Here is a 16,757-nt window from a genome sequence, read left to right as displayed (position 1 = left end):
GCATAGACGGTGGTATTTATAGACCGTGCTGTTCATGGACTGTACTGTTTATAGATGGTGCTGCGCCGAGATATGTTGTGGTGTAGGGACGCCCAGGGAAATGATCACCAACTAGAACAGAACATCAGGCTACTTTGTAGCGAGAGAGTTGATATTACAGCTGAGGTCTTATAGAGATTAGTACATAGCCTATCCCATGCAGGCTCTTGGTTCTTGATACTACCTAAGGCCTGAAACATACAATTTCGCCTTTTTGTTCCGTAACTACACACTCTGATTACCGCTTCCGCTTCTTATGGCTACGTTTCTGATGGAAGCTTTGTGCATACTCCTTGAAGAAATCCGGCGGCTCCTCAGGGTGTCCTCCTGTGACATCATGAAAGGTAGTGGTGGAAATATAATTCGTCTTGCCTTCGCGGACTAGGGAGTAATACTCCAGCAGATACTGTATCTCGGACATGTCGCTTTCGGCCTGGGCGTGAAGGACCTTTTTGGCTTCCGCCCTACATGTGATCCGCTCTTAGTACAGGTCTCCTAGCAGATTAAGGGGCACTTACTCGGATATATCTTCAAACTTGAGGTCCTCCCCCAAGGCTTTGCTAGCAGCCGCGGCGAGCTCGTCACCCATAGTAAGCATCGGCCCTAATTGGTGTCAACATGGTATGTCATAATCAGGGATGTGTCTCACCAGTCAGAACCATAAGCTGCCCCCTGTGTTGATCGCTGAATCCATGTTTTCCCTCCCCCGTCAAAATGTGCGCGACAACTTGGGCAACGTCCTTTTCTAATTAGCGTGCGCTTCAACATCCGGCCCACAAGGTGGCTTACCCCAAGGGCAATCGGCGCAAACTTATGGTTGGAGCCGATGGGAAGTGGAAGAGTGCCCTCTTCTTGCGCCAGCCTAGAGTATAGGAGGAGGTTCTCTGCGTAAAAGCCAGGCCTAGTAGTTAGGGTTAGAATATTTCACTTCCATCCTCTGGCTCAGGGAGGAACAGCCAACATACCGTACCACAACCGGAGAATGACCTGTTGAGGTGGACGGATCCCCCTCCGAAGCCATGAATATTGCTTCCAAATCTATGAACTCGCGCAGACGGGGTTGCTTATCGCGCTCTGCTAGATCGCAGCCAGCAGAGCTCACAAAGCAGACGTTCGGAATGTTCGCTTTCTTTGCTGCCTCAATCAACTCGACCGTGATGTCAAATTTATCCTGATGGGCCGGTGGAATCAGACACATCGCATCCGCTCCGATGCTCTTCAGAGTCGAAACCACGTCTTTGAGCCGGCCAGGCTTGTGCGGGACAACCTTCGCGCCCAGCTTGGCGAGCTCTTTGCATGATTCCGCTTCGGGATGGAGCGACAGGCCCGTGATGGAGCCGATCTTTTGGGCGAAACTGGGGTCTGTCAAGATTAGTTCGGCGATCAGGAAGCCTGTGTGGCCGTCCACTGAGGTGATGCACAGTTGACGAGACATTTCCAATTATGTCTTTGTTGTTCACTTGTTTTGAGGCGTCGACAAGGCAATCAGAGTCTTTATATATAGATTGATCTGACAGTCGCATGTACTTCTCCTAGCGTCATCAAAAGTAATACTGCCGTCACTGGAGCGATGTCCGACCATCTCGATGTTGGTGGGATACAAACTGCCAGAATTGGGTTACCTATGATGAGCATAGCCGAGTCGCATCTGACCTGATATCTTCGATCGGTGTTTGGTTAGATTACCATGGGTAGGTCAACCTTGGATAGGGTGCGTTAGTTATACGCTTCCGTCAAGTCAACTTGCCAGAGAGATAGGTCCAACATCATGTTGACCTTGAATGTGTTACGGCGCATCATATGCAGCTCCAGATCAAACGCGTACTGGATGGCGGGCTCAGAGCTCTTGTCCCTATCCAATGGTCCATTACCAGCCGCATTTTGCACGAGTCAGACATCTTTCGGATAGTACTTGCTCACGGGGCCGGATCATTAACCAAGTGATTCCACCTATACCGGCTGCGAGCGAGTACTTCAAGTCATATTGCTATCACAGTGACCTCATCTCTTCGCCGACCTGTCTGACAAGTATATAAAATGGACAATCTCGCTCAATCACTTTTTTCATAATCTAGCCCCGCAACGGTACCCTTCAGTTGATCATTACATTAGTACGAGAGCCAATCCACCACAATGCCGCAGTACAGAAACGGCCAGACTGTCCGTTATAAACCTGTCGGAGGTACAGTCGGCCAGAATGACAACCCTGCGTGCTACCAAAAAGAAAACATGCTAATATACGCTCGACCTCCAGGCCCAGAATCGCACACCTCCGAGAGCGTCGGCACTATCAAGTCCGTCTTGACCGAGCCTGGAATTCAAGCTGACCGGCAGGTCCAGGCCAGTGAGGATCAGCCGCGCTACGAGATCGAAAACCAAAACACAGGCAGACTGACCACAATCTATGAGAAGAATATTTTGGGTTCCGCCTGAGTTTCTTATACCCTCCTCTCATGTACCCTGGTCTTGGGGCTATGGATTGCTAGTATGCTCTAATTTGAATGTTAACATGTTGGGTGTCTCAACGAGAGTATGTGAGTAGTCCGTAAAACGTCATTCAGGGTAGAGCAAGGGGAACAGGAGACATCGCATGGGAAGTATATGTCTGTATTCAGCTTTGATTATTGATAGGACTTAGGTACCTACGGATCTATCCCATACCGATCGAAGATACCAGGTAGAAGAGTGGACTTTGCAAAGAGTGCTCACGCCGTATCAGTCAATGAATGGGATCCATGATGCGCTGTTAGAATTGGGGTGTCAACAACTTTCTTCACAGATAATGATGCGTCACCTGTGGTCATAAAGGCATATGAAGAAAGCTAGGCAAATTCCTCGACTAGATGGACCCATCACAGTTGTCGATTGCGGCCTGTGGTGCATAAACCAGCATATTATCTTGCACTGAGCCATGCATTGGGCATTCATGAGCCCTGAAGCAACCGAAAAAATGAAAAGCTATAAAAGACTTCGCTATACATCTAACCCCCTCCGCACTTCGATGAACCGGTGACGGACACTCTTGACTGACATGGCGGTATCGTCCAGTGAGAGCTGGGGTGGTTAGTCCCTTCAGGCGATGAGAAGAAAGCGGAAGACAGTCACGTACCTCCTCCATGAGACTGTCCGCTCTAGCAAGGTCCTGCTCATACTCATCATAATCTTCACTGTCGGCATCCAGCTCGGAATCGGACTCCTCGCTGACAGAAGCAATCCAGTCCTCGTCCCATTTCTTCTCTTCATCGTCCGTTTCCACGTACTCCTCACTGGTCTCTGAGACACTATCCTGAAGGTCATCACTCGCCTCCTCTTCGTTGGAACTGCAGTCGCCCCCTCCTCCATCATTTTCAACTTTCAGGTCCATCTTGTGATACAGTCTGCCCAAGTTACCTGACACCCATGGACGAAAATCATCAAGGATCCATTTTTCCAGGCTGTCGATGATACATATGAGCTCCGTCATTGACTCTTCAATGTGCAAATCTCCCTTCCAAATACATTGCATATGCTGATGACGGTCAGTTCTTTTATGTTTGTGGCTTCCCAATTGTCACAAGGCGTGAAGGGATTTGGGAACGTACATATCTCACCCTGGTCCGCGCTGGCAAGTTGTAGTCTGCGTCATTCGAGTCACCCTCCGGGACTCTCTTTCTCGATTTGATACCTGCTATCCAAAGACGTGTCCGGTGCCCATTCAAAGTGATGATCACCACCGGCCGGATCTCCGCCTTGACACCGGATACAAGGCAATCGACAGTAAGATCATTAAGCAAGGCAAGTGCGCTTGCAGCACCGTTCGCAGCCTGCCAATAGCATTTTTCAACTTGTGCCCCGCTTACCTGGTGGTGCTTCGCTTCAAGGACCACGCATGGGAAAGAAAGGCAATCCATCTCATCGACTTGTCTGTCCCCAATAAATTTCAGTGGGCTAGATGCCACGCCCATCGTCTCCTCTAGCAACTGCAACCTATCGACCCGAAAGTTACCTAGAACGGGCTCACTTGCGAGTCCTCTGGGCGCCCTATGCTCTTCGATGGTTGGAAGGGATATAAAAAGATCGGGCTTCGGTCGTGTCAGTTTTGGCGCATCGAACGGCGCTGTTTCCGATCGCACGCAGTCAGCAGCGTCCCAGATAAGGTCACCTCCGGCGTGGCTGCACGAGAAATAATTAGGAATTGATAGGCCGAGGGCCGCGGTGACAAAATATAACTGACACTCTGAGAGACTTGGCTAATCTCCTAACCCCAACCGTACTTGCGCCTTCGATATCGCGCGCTCGCGTTATCATCGGCTCAAAAAGCGTCTTCACAAAGTCCATCCAGCGCGATTCCAAGGGGACGACAATCTTCTGGGCGTGCCTACAAGCACTGGCTGCTCTTGCCTTCAGATTTGTAACCTCGTGAAGCCCTCGTGGGTCTTCAATGTCCTCGTTCGGCCTGCATGAAAGGTTTCGATCCATCGAGACCATCAGAGTCTATCGGAATTCCAGACTAAGCAATCTTGCCGTCTAGGACGACCGGATTTCTCGTACCTTTGCCCGTTCCTGTGGTGCAAATCTGTTGAAATCAAGGAGGCGTGTAGCAAGAATTTCAGCTTGCTTACCCAGTATCTCGCGCAGCTCAGTCGACCCAATTACATCCCGATTAAATGTGATTCCGTTCCGCTCCAGGGTGTACCTGCTCAGCACCCCTTTGACCATGCTGACCAAATGGAACTCGTATGAGGTTCCAGAGCGTAACTATCCGAGTGATGGTAAGAATCGTCCCAGGTGAGTGAATAGGGGGGCTTTTATGTCTGACCTGCGCCGCACACCAGATGGCCACACTAAACTTGTATAGACTAGCGCTGCAGTTTCGAGCAGGCCCAAAGTCAGCCTTGCTGCATTAGGCAGACAGCGCAGTATTTCACAAAGGAACGATTGGCGTTAGTCGCCGAGGGTCTCCTCCTGGCCGGTCCGGTCAGCATGGGATTGGATTGAAGTGAGAACGATATGGAGCAGGCCGGGGTCCGATCAGTGTGGTAGACTTGAACCATACAGTCTTCCCATGAGGAAACTCGGTGATGCGGCCGTGAAGAGAAAATAGCCTCCATGATGCCGTTGATCATATTTCTAGTTGCCAGGTTGCATGTGGCAGAAGAGATGGTTGATTGGGTTCCATTGCAGACCGGTGATGGCTAGGTTTCTTAAAATTCAATATACAAGTCATCTTGAGAGACAATAAAGTATCCCTTGTAAGAGACCCAATTGAGGACTCCCGCAGTGGACGAGTTCCTTCATGGTGAAGGGGCCCGAATCCGGCAGGTAAGTGGTCTATCTCAACGTGTCCCTCCCAGCGTTTGACATCAGACGGACCCGAGATGCTTCATAAGCCTCATAGAGCTTATTCTTTACATTTGTCCGTTCTTGGTATTAACAGAATCCGCTTTCCTAGACCGGTCTTATTGCCTTAAGAGCTTATTGGGAGGTACATACACTCAGTTTCATCGTACATATCGAAATCTCCAATCATTATTCTAGGCTCGCTCTCTAGGCGGAAAATTGCCAGTCTTTGCCAGAATGGGACAGTAGTACTTCTCTAACTCCCTTTTTCAGGGATGCTGATTTTCATTGCTATATCCCTCTATACTTCCCGTACAAGAAGTCGCATAACCAATTTATAAAACTCATGACAATGAGCCTGGGGACCAGATGAGGAGCGCGCTCACCTACGCGATGCTCGCCCAGTGTCAAGTTGGTCAAATAAACACCTATATTGAGAGCCACGCATACCACTACCATTTTCTCCACGAGCCGTCGTTTAAAGCTGATCCGAACAGTACGAGAAGGATCGGAAATTTCAGGATCTGTAGTCTTCATCTTGCTGTATGAGGGATTGTATTGGCGACTATTATATCAGCCAAATGTGTATTAACACCAAGAAAGGATATGACTTACTATATCCCAGGAGTATTAGACTAGACTGGGTGGTGGACAGTATGGGATATAAATAGACGGAAGAAGTACAGAGGGAATCGACCACCAAGAAGGTTACGGTCGGAATATATAGCAGGGGACTGATCGTCGCCCATTCCGACAGGGGATGTTACATATTACTCCTACCCCGGCGCTTATTTCGAGGCTATGGCTGGTTGATAATTGTACATCTGGTCCACTATGATACCGCCCCCACGGAGATCGCGTGACCAGCATCATCCAGGTCGTCACATTTGCGTGCGCTTGACGGTGATGTAGAACCCGATGAAGTTGATTGAAGCGGCACCATCAAAGTCTCGTCTATATAAGATGGGCAGACGTCAGGTGATGGAGACAAACAATCGATAGAAAGACCATTGGGCGTAAAAATTTCCTAATTTATCATGTATTGGCTGGCAAACCAGAAGCAATTAAGATAAAAGACTGAGAAAGACAAGAGGGAAAAAGTCAACGCAAAGCAAAGCATAACATAATTACAGAGCTCGGCCCTTCCCTTTGCCTCCGCCAGAAGTCGACCTCCCCGCGATGGAAGGAAATTCCTCCTGTTCGTCAGGGAACTCGTGCCCAGGTGGCTGGCTGTCCGCTAAGCTCAATTGGATCGCCAACTCCAAGTCATCCAGCTCCTGTTGGCGGCTGCTCTCGCCAATGGCATCCGCTGATGGCGAGAAACCCCCGTGGCTTTGTTGATACTCCTTGGAGTACTTGATGGGAATAGAGGGAGCAGAATCAAACGACCCCGGTCCCTCATCCAGAAGACTCAACCGAATCGCTTCAGCAATGTCCGGAGCGAGATCATCATCCACCGGAAATTCGTAGGGAGATGAGGATGACGAGATTTCGTCTGGCGCGACTGAACTGTCATTCCGTCCGATGGTGTCACTAGACGGGGTGCTAGCAATGGAAATGTCGGCCGGCACACCGCGCTTGGCGGCATCATTGGCATACGCCTCCTCGCTTAAAAGCTGCGCGTATGCAATCAATTGCTCTTCGCTGACATCGGGCCCGAGTAGATCCACCCCAAACCGATTGCTGAGATGCGCTCGTTCTTTCTCGTCTTCCACCATTTGCCGTTCCATCTCGATGCGTTCATCTTCAATATGATCTTGTATCGCTCCGCGGCCGCTGCTGCTAAACCGCTGGCCCTCAGGGCCCATGTTGCTGCCCCTTTGCCCGCGGCGAAACCGGCGCTTGCTCGATTTGTACTGATCGGCGGCAGTGGAGCTGTACGACCAGTAGCGCAGATGGGTCCCCAAAGCCACCATACCTCGCAGGACGGTGGGATCGGGGTCCAGACAGATAGCCCCTGTTGCGTAAAAATTATTACCCACGCCGTGAATGGAGGCCTCGGCTTGGATCAGACGCCGCCGCGCGCGAGAAGAGAAGCGGGAGTTGATCGTTCGGATAGGCCGTGTGGTCGATGCGAGGGGATCCCAAGCTTGCACAAGCCCATCGTTTCCACCGTGAACGAGATACAGCGATGTGATTGCCAAGCACGATACTTGCGGTGAGTCGGTTTGGATGACCCGCACTGGACTGACGGAGTTGATGACATCCGTATTCTTTGAAGTGGGGGCGCGTATGTCCCAGACGAAGACCAGTCCAGTAGTGGTACCCACAGCCAAATACCGACCACGTTGTCCCGGTATTTCCAGGTGAGATGACGGCTGCTGCATGTGCGGCAGTGGAGACGACATCACGGAAGACTGTGTGGAGCCTCCTGACATCCCAAGAAGGGGATCCTCGTCGGGCGTGAGCAAAGCATAAGTCGAACCGTCTAGAGCAGTGGCGGAGATTTGCACTGACTTCCGGTCGCCTAAAATGAAGTCGGAGATGCGCCACTCAGTATTGCTAACCGAGCACACCGGAAGAACGACACTGCTAGAGGCCCTGGAAGACGGCAGGCTCGGCGTTGAGATATTTTGAGGACCACCAAAGATGGACGGCGGGGCAGTGTTCTCGACCGCTGGGTGATGCTCGGAGGAAGCGGACAGTTCCGACTTCGAAACTTTCCTGGTGTACCTCCTAATCGAAGCCTTCGCGTTCTCTGCAAAACCATGAGTGATGACGAGCAAGGACTCGCCCGCCCCGTGACCATCATCACCCGCAAAGTCGACTTTCAGCTCCCGTCTCATATCCCAGCCTCCGCAAACCTTTCGGAAATGCTTTGGCTTGAAAGTCATAAACCGCTCGATCTCTTTTGTCTCCGCGGCGATCTGTTCGCTGTCCAGATTCATTGCATCCGACGAAGATCGAGGACTATAGCTACCATCGACAGGGTCCCGGTTGTATGGGTCAGGTCGTGCTGTTCGCCTGCTTAGTTCTGCAAGCTCCCAGCGAACACTCCGCCCTGTTTTCCATGACAAAACGTCCAGCTCCTCAGGACTCATCTTCGTGGATTTGACGTCCGGTTGCCGCGGCAAGTCAGAAAGATAAAACACCTCGCCCAGGGCATTAAGGACCACCGCCCAGATCCGACGACCAGCATGTCTCTTCGTGGAATAATTGTCGTCAACTGCAATTGACACAATCGGGACGCCCGGGCAGATGACCCATTTGGCAGTCACTTGTCCTCGTTCGTATCGATTTTCGTAAGCAGGATGAGGACCCAGAGCGTATGCCAGCAGCACGCCAGAAGACGTTCCCGAAAGCATTCCTACCAGGCCGGACGTCATTTTTAGGACGTGAGTCGACTTGGCAATCCATACAGCGGTGACGGCTGTGGTGATGGGGTTGAGAGTCGGAATACCCAGGTGATGCTGTGGAAGGGAGTCGGTCAGGGAAAGGAAACGGCCGCGTTGCTCCTGGGAGGAAATGTAGTATGTGCGCCCTTGCGGACAGCCCTCGCCGTAGATCATGCCAAATGGTTGACTGACATCCATCTTGTTGGGAGCTCCAACCATATTCCCAGACCCCAGGCCATACTCAGCATCGCCCGGGAACAAGTCGGCAAAGTGTCGAAAGAGCTGGTGGTCTGACAGGCCCCATGTACCGACTTTCACAGCAGACGGGTCACTAGCCGATGCTATGCCTTGTTCAGAAGCCCCGTGGATGAAGACTGGTTGCTTTCTCCTAGTCTCTCCTCCAAACGACCCGCTCATGTGACTGACCGGGTACAGTAGCTGCGACGTGTAGGTGACAACCGCACTCCCATTGCGGGTATTAGCAGACCGCACGGTTCCAGTCTTACGAGAAGGCTCGAACTGGGTGGGTTTGCCTCTCGCGAGGGATCGCAAGAGACGAGTTCTCAGGATATACTCCGATCTCCAGGAGGCGAGCGCAGTCAATCTAGAAAAGTACCGTTTGTCGGAGGCAATATTTTCCAGATGATCGGCACCATAGAGACGACCATTGCTCTCCGTGGTATAAGGCCCCGGAAAGTAGCGCGAAAAGGCGATGCGCCACGCGTGCGGCGTCGTCACCAGACCGTGAAAGCGATGCGACACTAGGGCCATAGACGAAAGAGACGACGGCGGGAGGTGAGAGAGAATATGCGTCAATACCTCTGATAGTCCATAATGTCAGACATTGTCTTCTCATGTGTCTCAGCGTAAGATGACCTACCATTAGGGAAAGCCTCCAGCGACAGGCGGGACGGGGCAGATGACGGCATCACTCGAAACTCGAGGTCCCGCTGTCTTCTCGGCGACTGGGCCATGGCCTGTTCATACTGGCTAACTCGATCGACTGAGGCGAAGGATGAGACCCCCGCGTTCAGGGACGAGGAATCGCCGTCTTCGGATGAGCCCGAGCCGGCATCAGAGCCTCTGTCTTCCACCCGAAGGTGGGAGTCTGAGAGGCCGCCACACGAATCATGTCCATGCTGGGTGTAATTGTAAGAGTCTTCGTGAGATGGGTCGACCAGAGGGGTGTGTCCGAAAACTGCAGTAGGCTCTGATTGCATAAAAAGGTCTCGCGGGGTAACGGGATCAACGGAGGCGACTGAACCAGGGGCGATGTCTGGATCAGTCGGGGATGGGGGGGTGGTCAGGGGATGCGATGAAAGAGCCGAAAAGAGGCGCGCAGTCAGGTAGGCAGGTGAGGAAGCGACGAAATGCGACAAGAGGATGAGGATATGTGCAGATAGAGATAGGTATAGAGGGAGAGGTGGATGGAGTCACGATCGGAAGTTGTAGGAAGAAAGCCTGAATGGGGCCTGAGGAATCCTCGCTGACTCAGCCAGGGGCGGCGCGTGAGTGCACGTGACAGCGCGCCGCGCAAAGATGCGTTCGCGATGCATGATGGAATCATCCTGAGGACAGAGCTGACAGCATCAACTCCACTGACGGGTTGGTCGTGTTGACAGTGATTCCTTTGGAGCTGGTAAACTGGGTTGCGTTGTTCTAGGCTCCCATCAGATAGCGCACTGTTGCCTTTGAGGCTTCAGAGACTAAGCACCACGATCTTCATTACGACCATCTTCAGTCGGTTCTATCTAGCACTCACTTTTCTTCTTGCCCATGTGTCGTTGATTCTGCAGCATGCCAGCCGCTAGTGGTAAGTCTTCAGTACGAACTTCACGTTTTCAGCCTTCGTCTAACTCGCACAGACGCGGAAACGATCCGCATTCTTGTCTCGACCGATAACCATGTCGGGTACAATGAACGAGACCCCATCCGGGGGGACGATAGCTGGAAGAGCTTCCATGAGGTGATGTGTCTAGCGAAGGAGCAAGACGTCGACATGGTTCTCCTGGCCGGCGACCTCTTCCATGAAAACAAACCGTCGCGGAAATCCATGTACCAGGTCATGCGATCGATACGCATGAACTGTCTTGGAGACAAACCGTGTGAGCTGGAAATGCTCAGCGACGCCAGTGAGAACTTCCAGGGCGCCTTCAACCATGTCAACTACGAGGACCTCGATATCAACGTGGCAATTCCCATCTTCTCTATACATGGGAACCACGACGACCCATCGGGCGAAGGTCATCTGGCTGCGTTGGATTTACTCCAGGTGTCCGGACTGATCAACTACTACGGCCGTACGCCAGAGTCCGACAACATCCAGGTCAAGCCGGTCTTACTGCAGAAGGGTCGGACCAAGCTAGCTCTGTACGGGATGAGCAACGTGCGCGATGAGCGGCTCTTTCGCACATTCCGCGACGGCAAAGTGAAATTCTACCAGCCATCGATCCAAAAGAACGATTGGTTCAATTTGATGTCTGTCCATCAGAATCATCACGCCTATACAGAGACGGGATATCTCCCGGAGAACTTCCTCCCCGAGTTCCTCGATCTGGTCATCTGGGGTCACGAGCATGAATGCTTGATCAACCCCAAGCTCAACCCGGAGACCAAATTCCACGTCATGCAGCCGGGCTCCTCTGTAGCGACATCCTTAGTGCCAGGAGAAGCCGTGGCGAAACACGTAGCGATTTTGAGCATCACCGGCCGCGAGTTCAAATGCGAACCCATCCGGCTGAAATCCGTGCGTCCATTCGTCATGAAAGAGATCGTCCTGTCCGAAGAGAAAGGCGCGCAGAAGCTCGCCCGAAAAGAGAACAACAGGACAGAGGTGACCCGGTTTCTCATGGCCATTGTGGAGGAGCTCATAGAACAAGCAAAGGCCGAATGGCTAGAGATGCAAGATGACACAGCGGAGGACGAGGAACTGGAGGTGCCACTTCCTCTTGTGCGACTGCGCGTGGAAATCTCCACGCCAGAGGGCGGCAGCTATGACTGCGAGAACCCCCAGCGCTTCTCGAATCGCTTCGTCGGAAAGGTAGCGAATGTGAACGACGTCGTGCAGTTCTACCGCAAAAAGAAAAGCGCCACCACCCGCAAGAAAGATGACGATGTCGACGAATCTGCAATGTCGCACCTATCTACCCTGGACACTGTCAAAGTGGAACAACTGGTCCGGGAGTTTCTCGCCGCACAATCTCTCACGATTCTCCCGCAGAATTCGTTCGGCGACGCCGTGGCCCAGTTCATCGACAAGGACGACAAGCACGCGATGGAGATGTTTGTCAACGAGTCGCTTGAGAGCCAGATCAAGCACCTGATGGACCTGGATCGCGACAGCGACGACGCGGACGAGGAGGAAGCGGCCCAAAGCTCGCTCCAGCAGGCCATGGAGAAATACCGCGGGCAGATGGAAGACATGTTTTCGCGCGGGGTCAAGAGACGGGCCCGCGGCAAGAAGCGCTTCAAGCCGAAACCAGATGGCTGGGACAGTGAATTCGATGGGCCTTGGGAGGATCAGCCCGGGGCACTTATCCACTCGGACAATGAAGGCGGTGATCCTGTCGAGGAGGAAGCGGCCGAGGACGGTACTGAAGCAGCCAGAGGGACATCCACAAGGGGTCGAGGACGGGGCCGTGGCCGAGGTGGAAGAGCTGCCGCTTCTACTAGCACCCGCACAACTACCACAGCGAAGACGACGGCCACGAAGAAAACCGCGCCAGCGAGGGCAACCAAGGGCCGTAGCCGCCGGACGGTATCGGACGATGAGGACGAGAACGATGTTATCATGCTTGACGACTCAGATGACGACGTCGGAGCGAACCAGGGTCTGTCTGACATTGACGAGGACGATGATGATTCCCAAGCTCTTTTTGTGAAGCAACCTACTACGCGGACTCGGAAGGCCGCCCACTCAACAGCGAGCAGCAGGCGTCGATCAGGGCGGAGCGCAGTCTCGCCGGCGCCTTCGTCCAATACGGTAGGAGGCACGGCTCCGCGTAGATCGACTGCAACGGCGCGGGCGAGACAGACCCAAACCACGCTCAACTTTACCGGATCTCAAGCAAGCGCGCGAGGCAGTGCCGCAAGCTCTGCCAAACGACCTAGTCGCACCACCCGAAGCACTAGTGTTCTCAGCGAGGACGTCGATGACGATAGCGATGCGTTTGAGGCCATGCCGAGCTCGAGGAGGTAGACCTGGGCCCGCGTCAGGGACTGCAGATGAAATGTCTACGCTACGATTAGGGAGTAATTCGCATTGCAGCGAGATGTACCTTATATTATGCGTTGACCGCCGGCGTTCCAGGATAGCCATAGCACATGAGACATGAATCAACTACACCACGAAAGGTCCACTTTCTATCTAACACCTACAACTTCCCCCGATTCAAGAACTTCACCGGCAGATCCACCCACCTGGCACGCAAGAACTCCGCAACATTCTTGCCCAAAAAGTCGACAGTCGTCGTCGCGCCGACGCCCCGATCCAGCAAATTCCGGAACAAAAAGTGCACGCCGCGGAGATTGGGCAGCTCGAACCGCTCAATCTGCAGCTGCGGGTTGGAATTATACTCCTCCCCGAGCAGCTCCTTCATGCGCGCAGTGGACAACAACGACCGCAGCCAGAGGTATTCGTCGCTATGACGCACCCAGAACCCGCAGTTCGCATCGGGCCCCTTGTCGCCGGAGCGGGCGTGCACGATCCAGCCCAGCGGCCCGCGGACCGTCGCTCCAAAGTCGACGTCTCGCGTGCCGGGGGCGGTGGTGACCGCCTGCGAGGGTTGGCGCGCCGGATACTCGCGCGTGACTGGGGGCGGCGGCACGTCCAGGGTCTGGTTCTTCCAGGGGAGGTGCACGCGGTGCTGCACGTCCGCCTGCGGCAGGAGACTCACGTAGTACTCGTACACGGGCTTGGGGAATCCCTGGCGCAGGTCGAGGTGGAAGGTGGCGCCGGGGTAGCCCTGCATGATGTTGTCGGTGATATGGCGGAGGAAGTTGTTGGGGGCGATGGCGTCGGGCGTGCGGGCCTGCACGACGACGCGGACGGTGACGGTTGCGGCGTCCTGGGAGCGCGGGTCGTCCGGCGCGGAGCCCAGCGTCGAGAACTTGAGCGCGGTGTAGTTGGCCGCGTAGGGGGCGAGCAGGCGGCGGAGCTGCGCCTCCAGCATGCGCGCCTTCGCGTCGATGTCCAGCCCGACCAGGAACCACGACGCCTCGGCCTGAAAGCCGCCGCGCGCGGTCACGCCGACTTTGGTGGTGGGCGGCGGCGGCGCCGAGCGCACGCCGTGCAGCGCGACGCGGTTCGTGCCCAGCTGCTCGAAGTGGATGTCTGTTAGGATGGCGGTGACGTCCGAGTTGAAGTACCACGGGCCCTGGATCTCGTACAGCAGCTGCGACGAGCAGGTGTCGACGGTCACGGCGCCGCCCGTGGCGTACGACTGCATGGTGATGATGACCCTGCCGTCGGGCGAGATCTCCGCGATGGGATACCCGATGTTGGACCAGCCGGCTGGGCCGAGGTGTTCGAGCGTCTTGAAGCCGGTGAAGTTGCCGCCGCAGACGTAGTTGCTACATTCGATGAGGTGGCCCGCAACGAATGCATTCGCCAGCTGGTCCAGGTCGTCGCGGGTCCAGCCATGGAACCAGTATGCGGCGCCAATGACGGGGGAGGCGTCTGAGACGCGGCCGCAGAGGACGATGTCGGCGCCCTGGGCGAGGGCAGCGGCGACGCCCAGTCCGCCGAGATAGCACTGGGCGTAGATCGGCTCGAACGACCAGTCGCGCAGGGTCTCCCCGGTGTAGACGTTTTTGAATGTCGATTTCCCCGAGGACAGGGCCTGTTTGACGGTGGAGAGGACCTCGTCTCCAGACACCCAGGCCACCTGCGTGCATCACATCACATCAATACATGCACGGCTCACGGAAACGAAATCCTGTCGATGCGCGCTCACCTTCAAATCCAGCTTCTTCGCCTGCACCATCTTCGTCACGGCCTTGTACAGCCCTTCTGTGTCTGTGTTCCCCGCATTGACCGCCAGCTTGATGCCGTACCTTGCCAGATCATGGAGGGCCGGCTGCAGCGCGAGCAAAAACGCCGGCTCGTAGCCCGGCGCGGTGGGCTCTAGGCCGGCGGCGACTTGCCGGTCGGACTCGATGCGGCGCGCGGCCCCCGTGGACATGTTGGCTTCGCTCATGAAGTCGGCGATGATGACGTCGACGGGGTCCTGGGGATAATTGCGGGCGAACTCGACGATGGCATGGCGCCGGTCTGAGGCGGAGCCGGAGGCGCCTGTTTCGTTGGCATAGAGTATAGACGGATGGATGGTGGGTGGACTTACCGGCGATACGGACGGGACGGGAGCTCATGGTTGTTGACTATGGTCAATTGGGACCTGGCAACGGAACCAGGTATACATGAGCGGTGGTGACGCGAATGTGATGATATAAGTGCACGCAGTAGAAATGCGCCGAGGCTGTCGGTCTGGAGATGCGGGGGTGAGGTTACCCCGAGCGATCAACCAAGATTCTATCGATCAGCCATGGAATATTGTCTCGTCAGGGATGATGCGATATTGCCATATAAACGCGGTTAGTCGGAGAGCAATAGATGAACTCATGAATCTCATCGAACCCCCTGCACACTACAAGCCACATAATCCGTAGATCTACACATTCCACCACTGCCCGATCAACACAGCAACCAACACAATAAGCACCACAGATTTGACCATCTCGATCTCATCGCGATGTCGACTCGCCCAATTCCCCAGTCGCGCCGCCCAGACCGACCGACCGGCGTCTTTCAACGCGCTACGCAGCCCCGGTAGCCCGTCGAGACTGGCGCTATTATTCAGCCGCTGATACTCGTGCAGCACATTACCCTCGACCTTCTTGCTGGCCCAGTGGCCCATCGTCTCACGGTCCTTCAGATACGGTCTGGGCTCTGGGTCGGGCGTGAGAGCCAGCAAGGGGACGCCGTAGCCGCAGGACCTTTGGACCTGCCCAACATTAGCTTATGGCGTAGGGACCTAGTATGGTTCGGAAGCAGTAGCATTGCGCCGGGACCACGGTTCCATCGTCACGCGCGACACAAATGATATAAGAACACCCAGAAAGACACACCTTGAAAACATCCAGACGAATAACCGCCCTTGCCCCCAGCACCCTCTTCCCGCCCATGCGCGCCAGCTCCGACGCAAACCGGGGCTCGTCCCACTCGATCACCTCGGCCGTGGAGAAGAACCGCAGGATGCGCGGGGTCGGGTCGAACGAACAGAACATGACAGTAAGGCGGCCGTTTTCGCGGACGTGGCTGATCGTCTCGCTTCCGGAGCCTGTGGCGTCCACATAGGCGGCCTCGTTCGGACCGAGGATGGCAAAGGAGGAGTCTGGGAGGCCCTTGGGTGACAGGTTGATGTGGCGGCCGCGCAGGGGCGCCGAAGCGACGAAGAAGACGCTCTGGCGGAGGGCCCAATCGCGGAGGTCGGGGGGGATTGAGGGGTAGAAGGTAGGCATCTATACGGTTAGAGTATGTATGTATGTATCTAGGTAGTAAGGAAGGGTGAGATGTAGGTATCTAGGTATCTAGAAGATGGATTTGTTGGAGGGTTTTACGGGCGGCAGGGGCCAACGCGGGTGACTCACCACCCTAGTAAATACGACGGGATAGATGTAAGCATGCACACTACCGCATCCCTACGATGGTATTTACATCCTCACCTCAACCACATCTCCAATCCTCCCCGACCACCACACCAGAAACCCACTGTCGGGAACATCCACCCACCGACCCCACGGCAGACGGGCCTCCACATCCACCGCAGACTGTACATGCAGCACGAACCGTTGGTTCTTCTTCCACGGCCCGAGTCGTCCTACATGGAGCCTAATCGCCGCTGGAATGCGCTCTGAAATCCGCTGGTCCCACCGGAACTGGCCGACGCTTTCGCACGAGCCATCCTCGTAGTGGAGGAGCAGGCCTAGGCAGCGGCGGGAGTAGTGGGCTACGCTCTAGTACGCCTGCACCTGGCGCAGGCCGTGCAGCGGTGCGCGGGACATGTA

The 16,757-nt window shown here is 54.7% G+C and overlaps 6 protein-coding genes across 6 annotated transcripts; 2 read left to right on the top strand and 4 right to left on the bottom strand.

The window, feature by feature from the left end:
• Nucleotides 1-129: 129 nt before the first annotated feature.
• ATEG_05026 (uncharacterized protein) lies at nt 130-1,474 on the bottom strand (the record flags this gene model as incomplete). The annotated part of the gene is made up of 7 exons (XM_001214204.1): nt 130-167; nt 242-264; nt 330-503; nt 558-642; nt 689-779; nt 829-940; nt 1,005-1,474. The coding sequence occupies 7 exons, from the start codon at nt 1,472-1,474 to the stop codon at nt 130-132; spliced, it is 993 nt and encodes a 330-aa protein (XP_001214204.1).
• A 698-nt stretch (nt 1,475-2,172) lies between these two features.
• Nucleotides 2,173-2,472, top strand: ATEG_05025 (DUF2945 domain-containing protein; the record flags this gene model as incomplete). Its single annotated transcript, XM_001214203.1, has 2 exons — nt 2,173-2,221; nt 2,294-2,472. 2 exons carry the CDS (start codon nt 2,173-2,175, stop codon nt 2,470-2,472), a joined length of 228 nt encoding a protein of 75 aa, XP_001214203.1.
• A 540-nt stretch (nt 2,473-3,012) lies between these two features.
• On the bottom strand, nt 3,013-4,497 carry ATEG_05024 (uncharacterized protein; the record flags this gene model as incomplete). The annotated part of the gene is made up of 4 exons (XM_001214202.1): nt 3,013-3,093; nt 3,149-3,547; nt 3,621-4,135; nt 4,293-4,497. 4 exons carry the CDS (start codon nt 4,495-4,497, stop codon nt 3,013-3,015), a joined length of 1,200 nt encoding a protein of 399 aa, XP_001214202.1.
• A 1,988-nt stretch (nt 4,498-6,485) lies between these two features.
• On the bottom strand, nt 6,486-9,913 carry ATEG_05023 (F-box and WD domain protein; the record flags this gene model as incomplete). Its single annotated transcript, XM_001214201.1, has 2 exons — nt 6,486-9,514; nt 9,574-9,913. 2 exons carry the CDS (start codon nt 9,911-9,913, stop codon nt 6,486-6,488), a joined length of 3,369 nt encoding a protein of 1,122 aa, XP_001214201.1.
• A 577-nt stretch (nt 9,914-10,490) lies between these two features.
• Nucleotides 10,491-12,891, top strand: ATEG_05022 (MRX complex nuclease subunit; the record flags this gene model as incomplete). The annotated part of the gene is made up of 2 exons (XM_001214200.1): nt 10,491-10,506; nt 10,559-12,891. The coding sequence occupies 2 exons, from the start codon at nt 10,491-10,493 to the stop codon at nt 12,889-12,891; spliced, it is 2,349 nt and encodes a 782-aa protein (XP_001214200.1).
• A 175-nt stretch (nt 12,892-13,066) lies between these two features.
• Nucleotides 13,067-16,211, bottom strand: ATEG_05021 (uncharacterized protein; the record flags this gene model as incomplete). Its single annotated transcript, XM_001214199.1, has 5 exons — nt 13,067-14,578; nt 14,648-14,985; nt 15,035-15,071; nt 15,398-15,694; nt 15,819-16,211. The coding sequence occupies 5 exons, from the start codon at nt 16,209-16,211 to the stop codon at nt 13,067-13,069; spliced, it is 2,577 nt and encodes an 858-aa protein (XP_001214199.1).
• Nucleotides 16,212-16,757: the final 546 nt, after the last annotated feature.

The sequence above is a fragment of the Aspergillus terreus genome, genomic scaffold (genome assembly GCF_000149615.1).
Source record: "Aspergillus terreus NIH2624 scaffold_7 genomic scaffold, whole genome shotgun sequence".
NCBI classification, from domain to species: domain Eukaryota; kingdom Fungi; phylum Ascomycota; class Eurotiomycetes; order Eurotiales; family Aspergillaceae; genus Aspergillus; species Aspergillus terreus.
The sequence above is the reverse complement of the archived record's forward strand: the minus strand, read 5'-3'. Positions and strand labels throughout refer to the sequence as shown.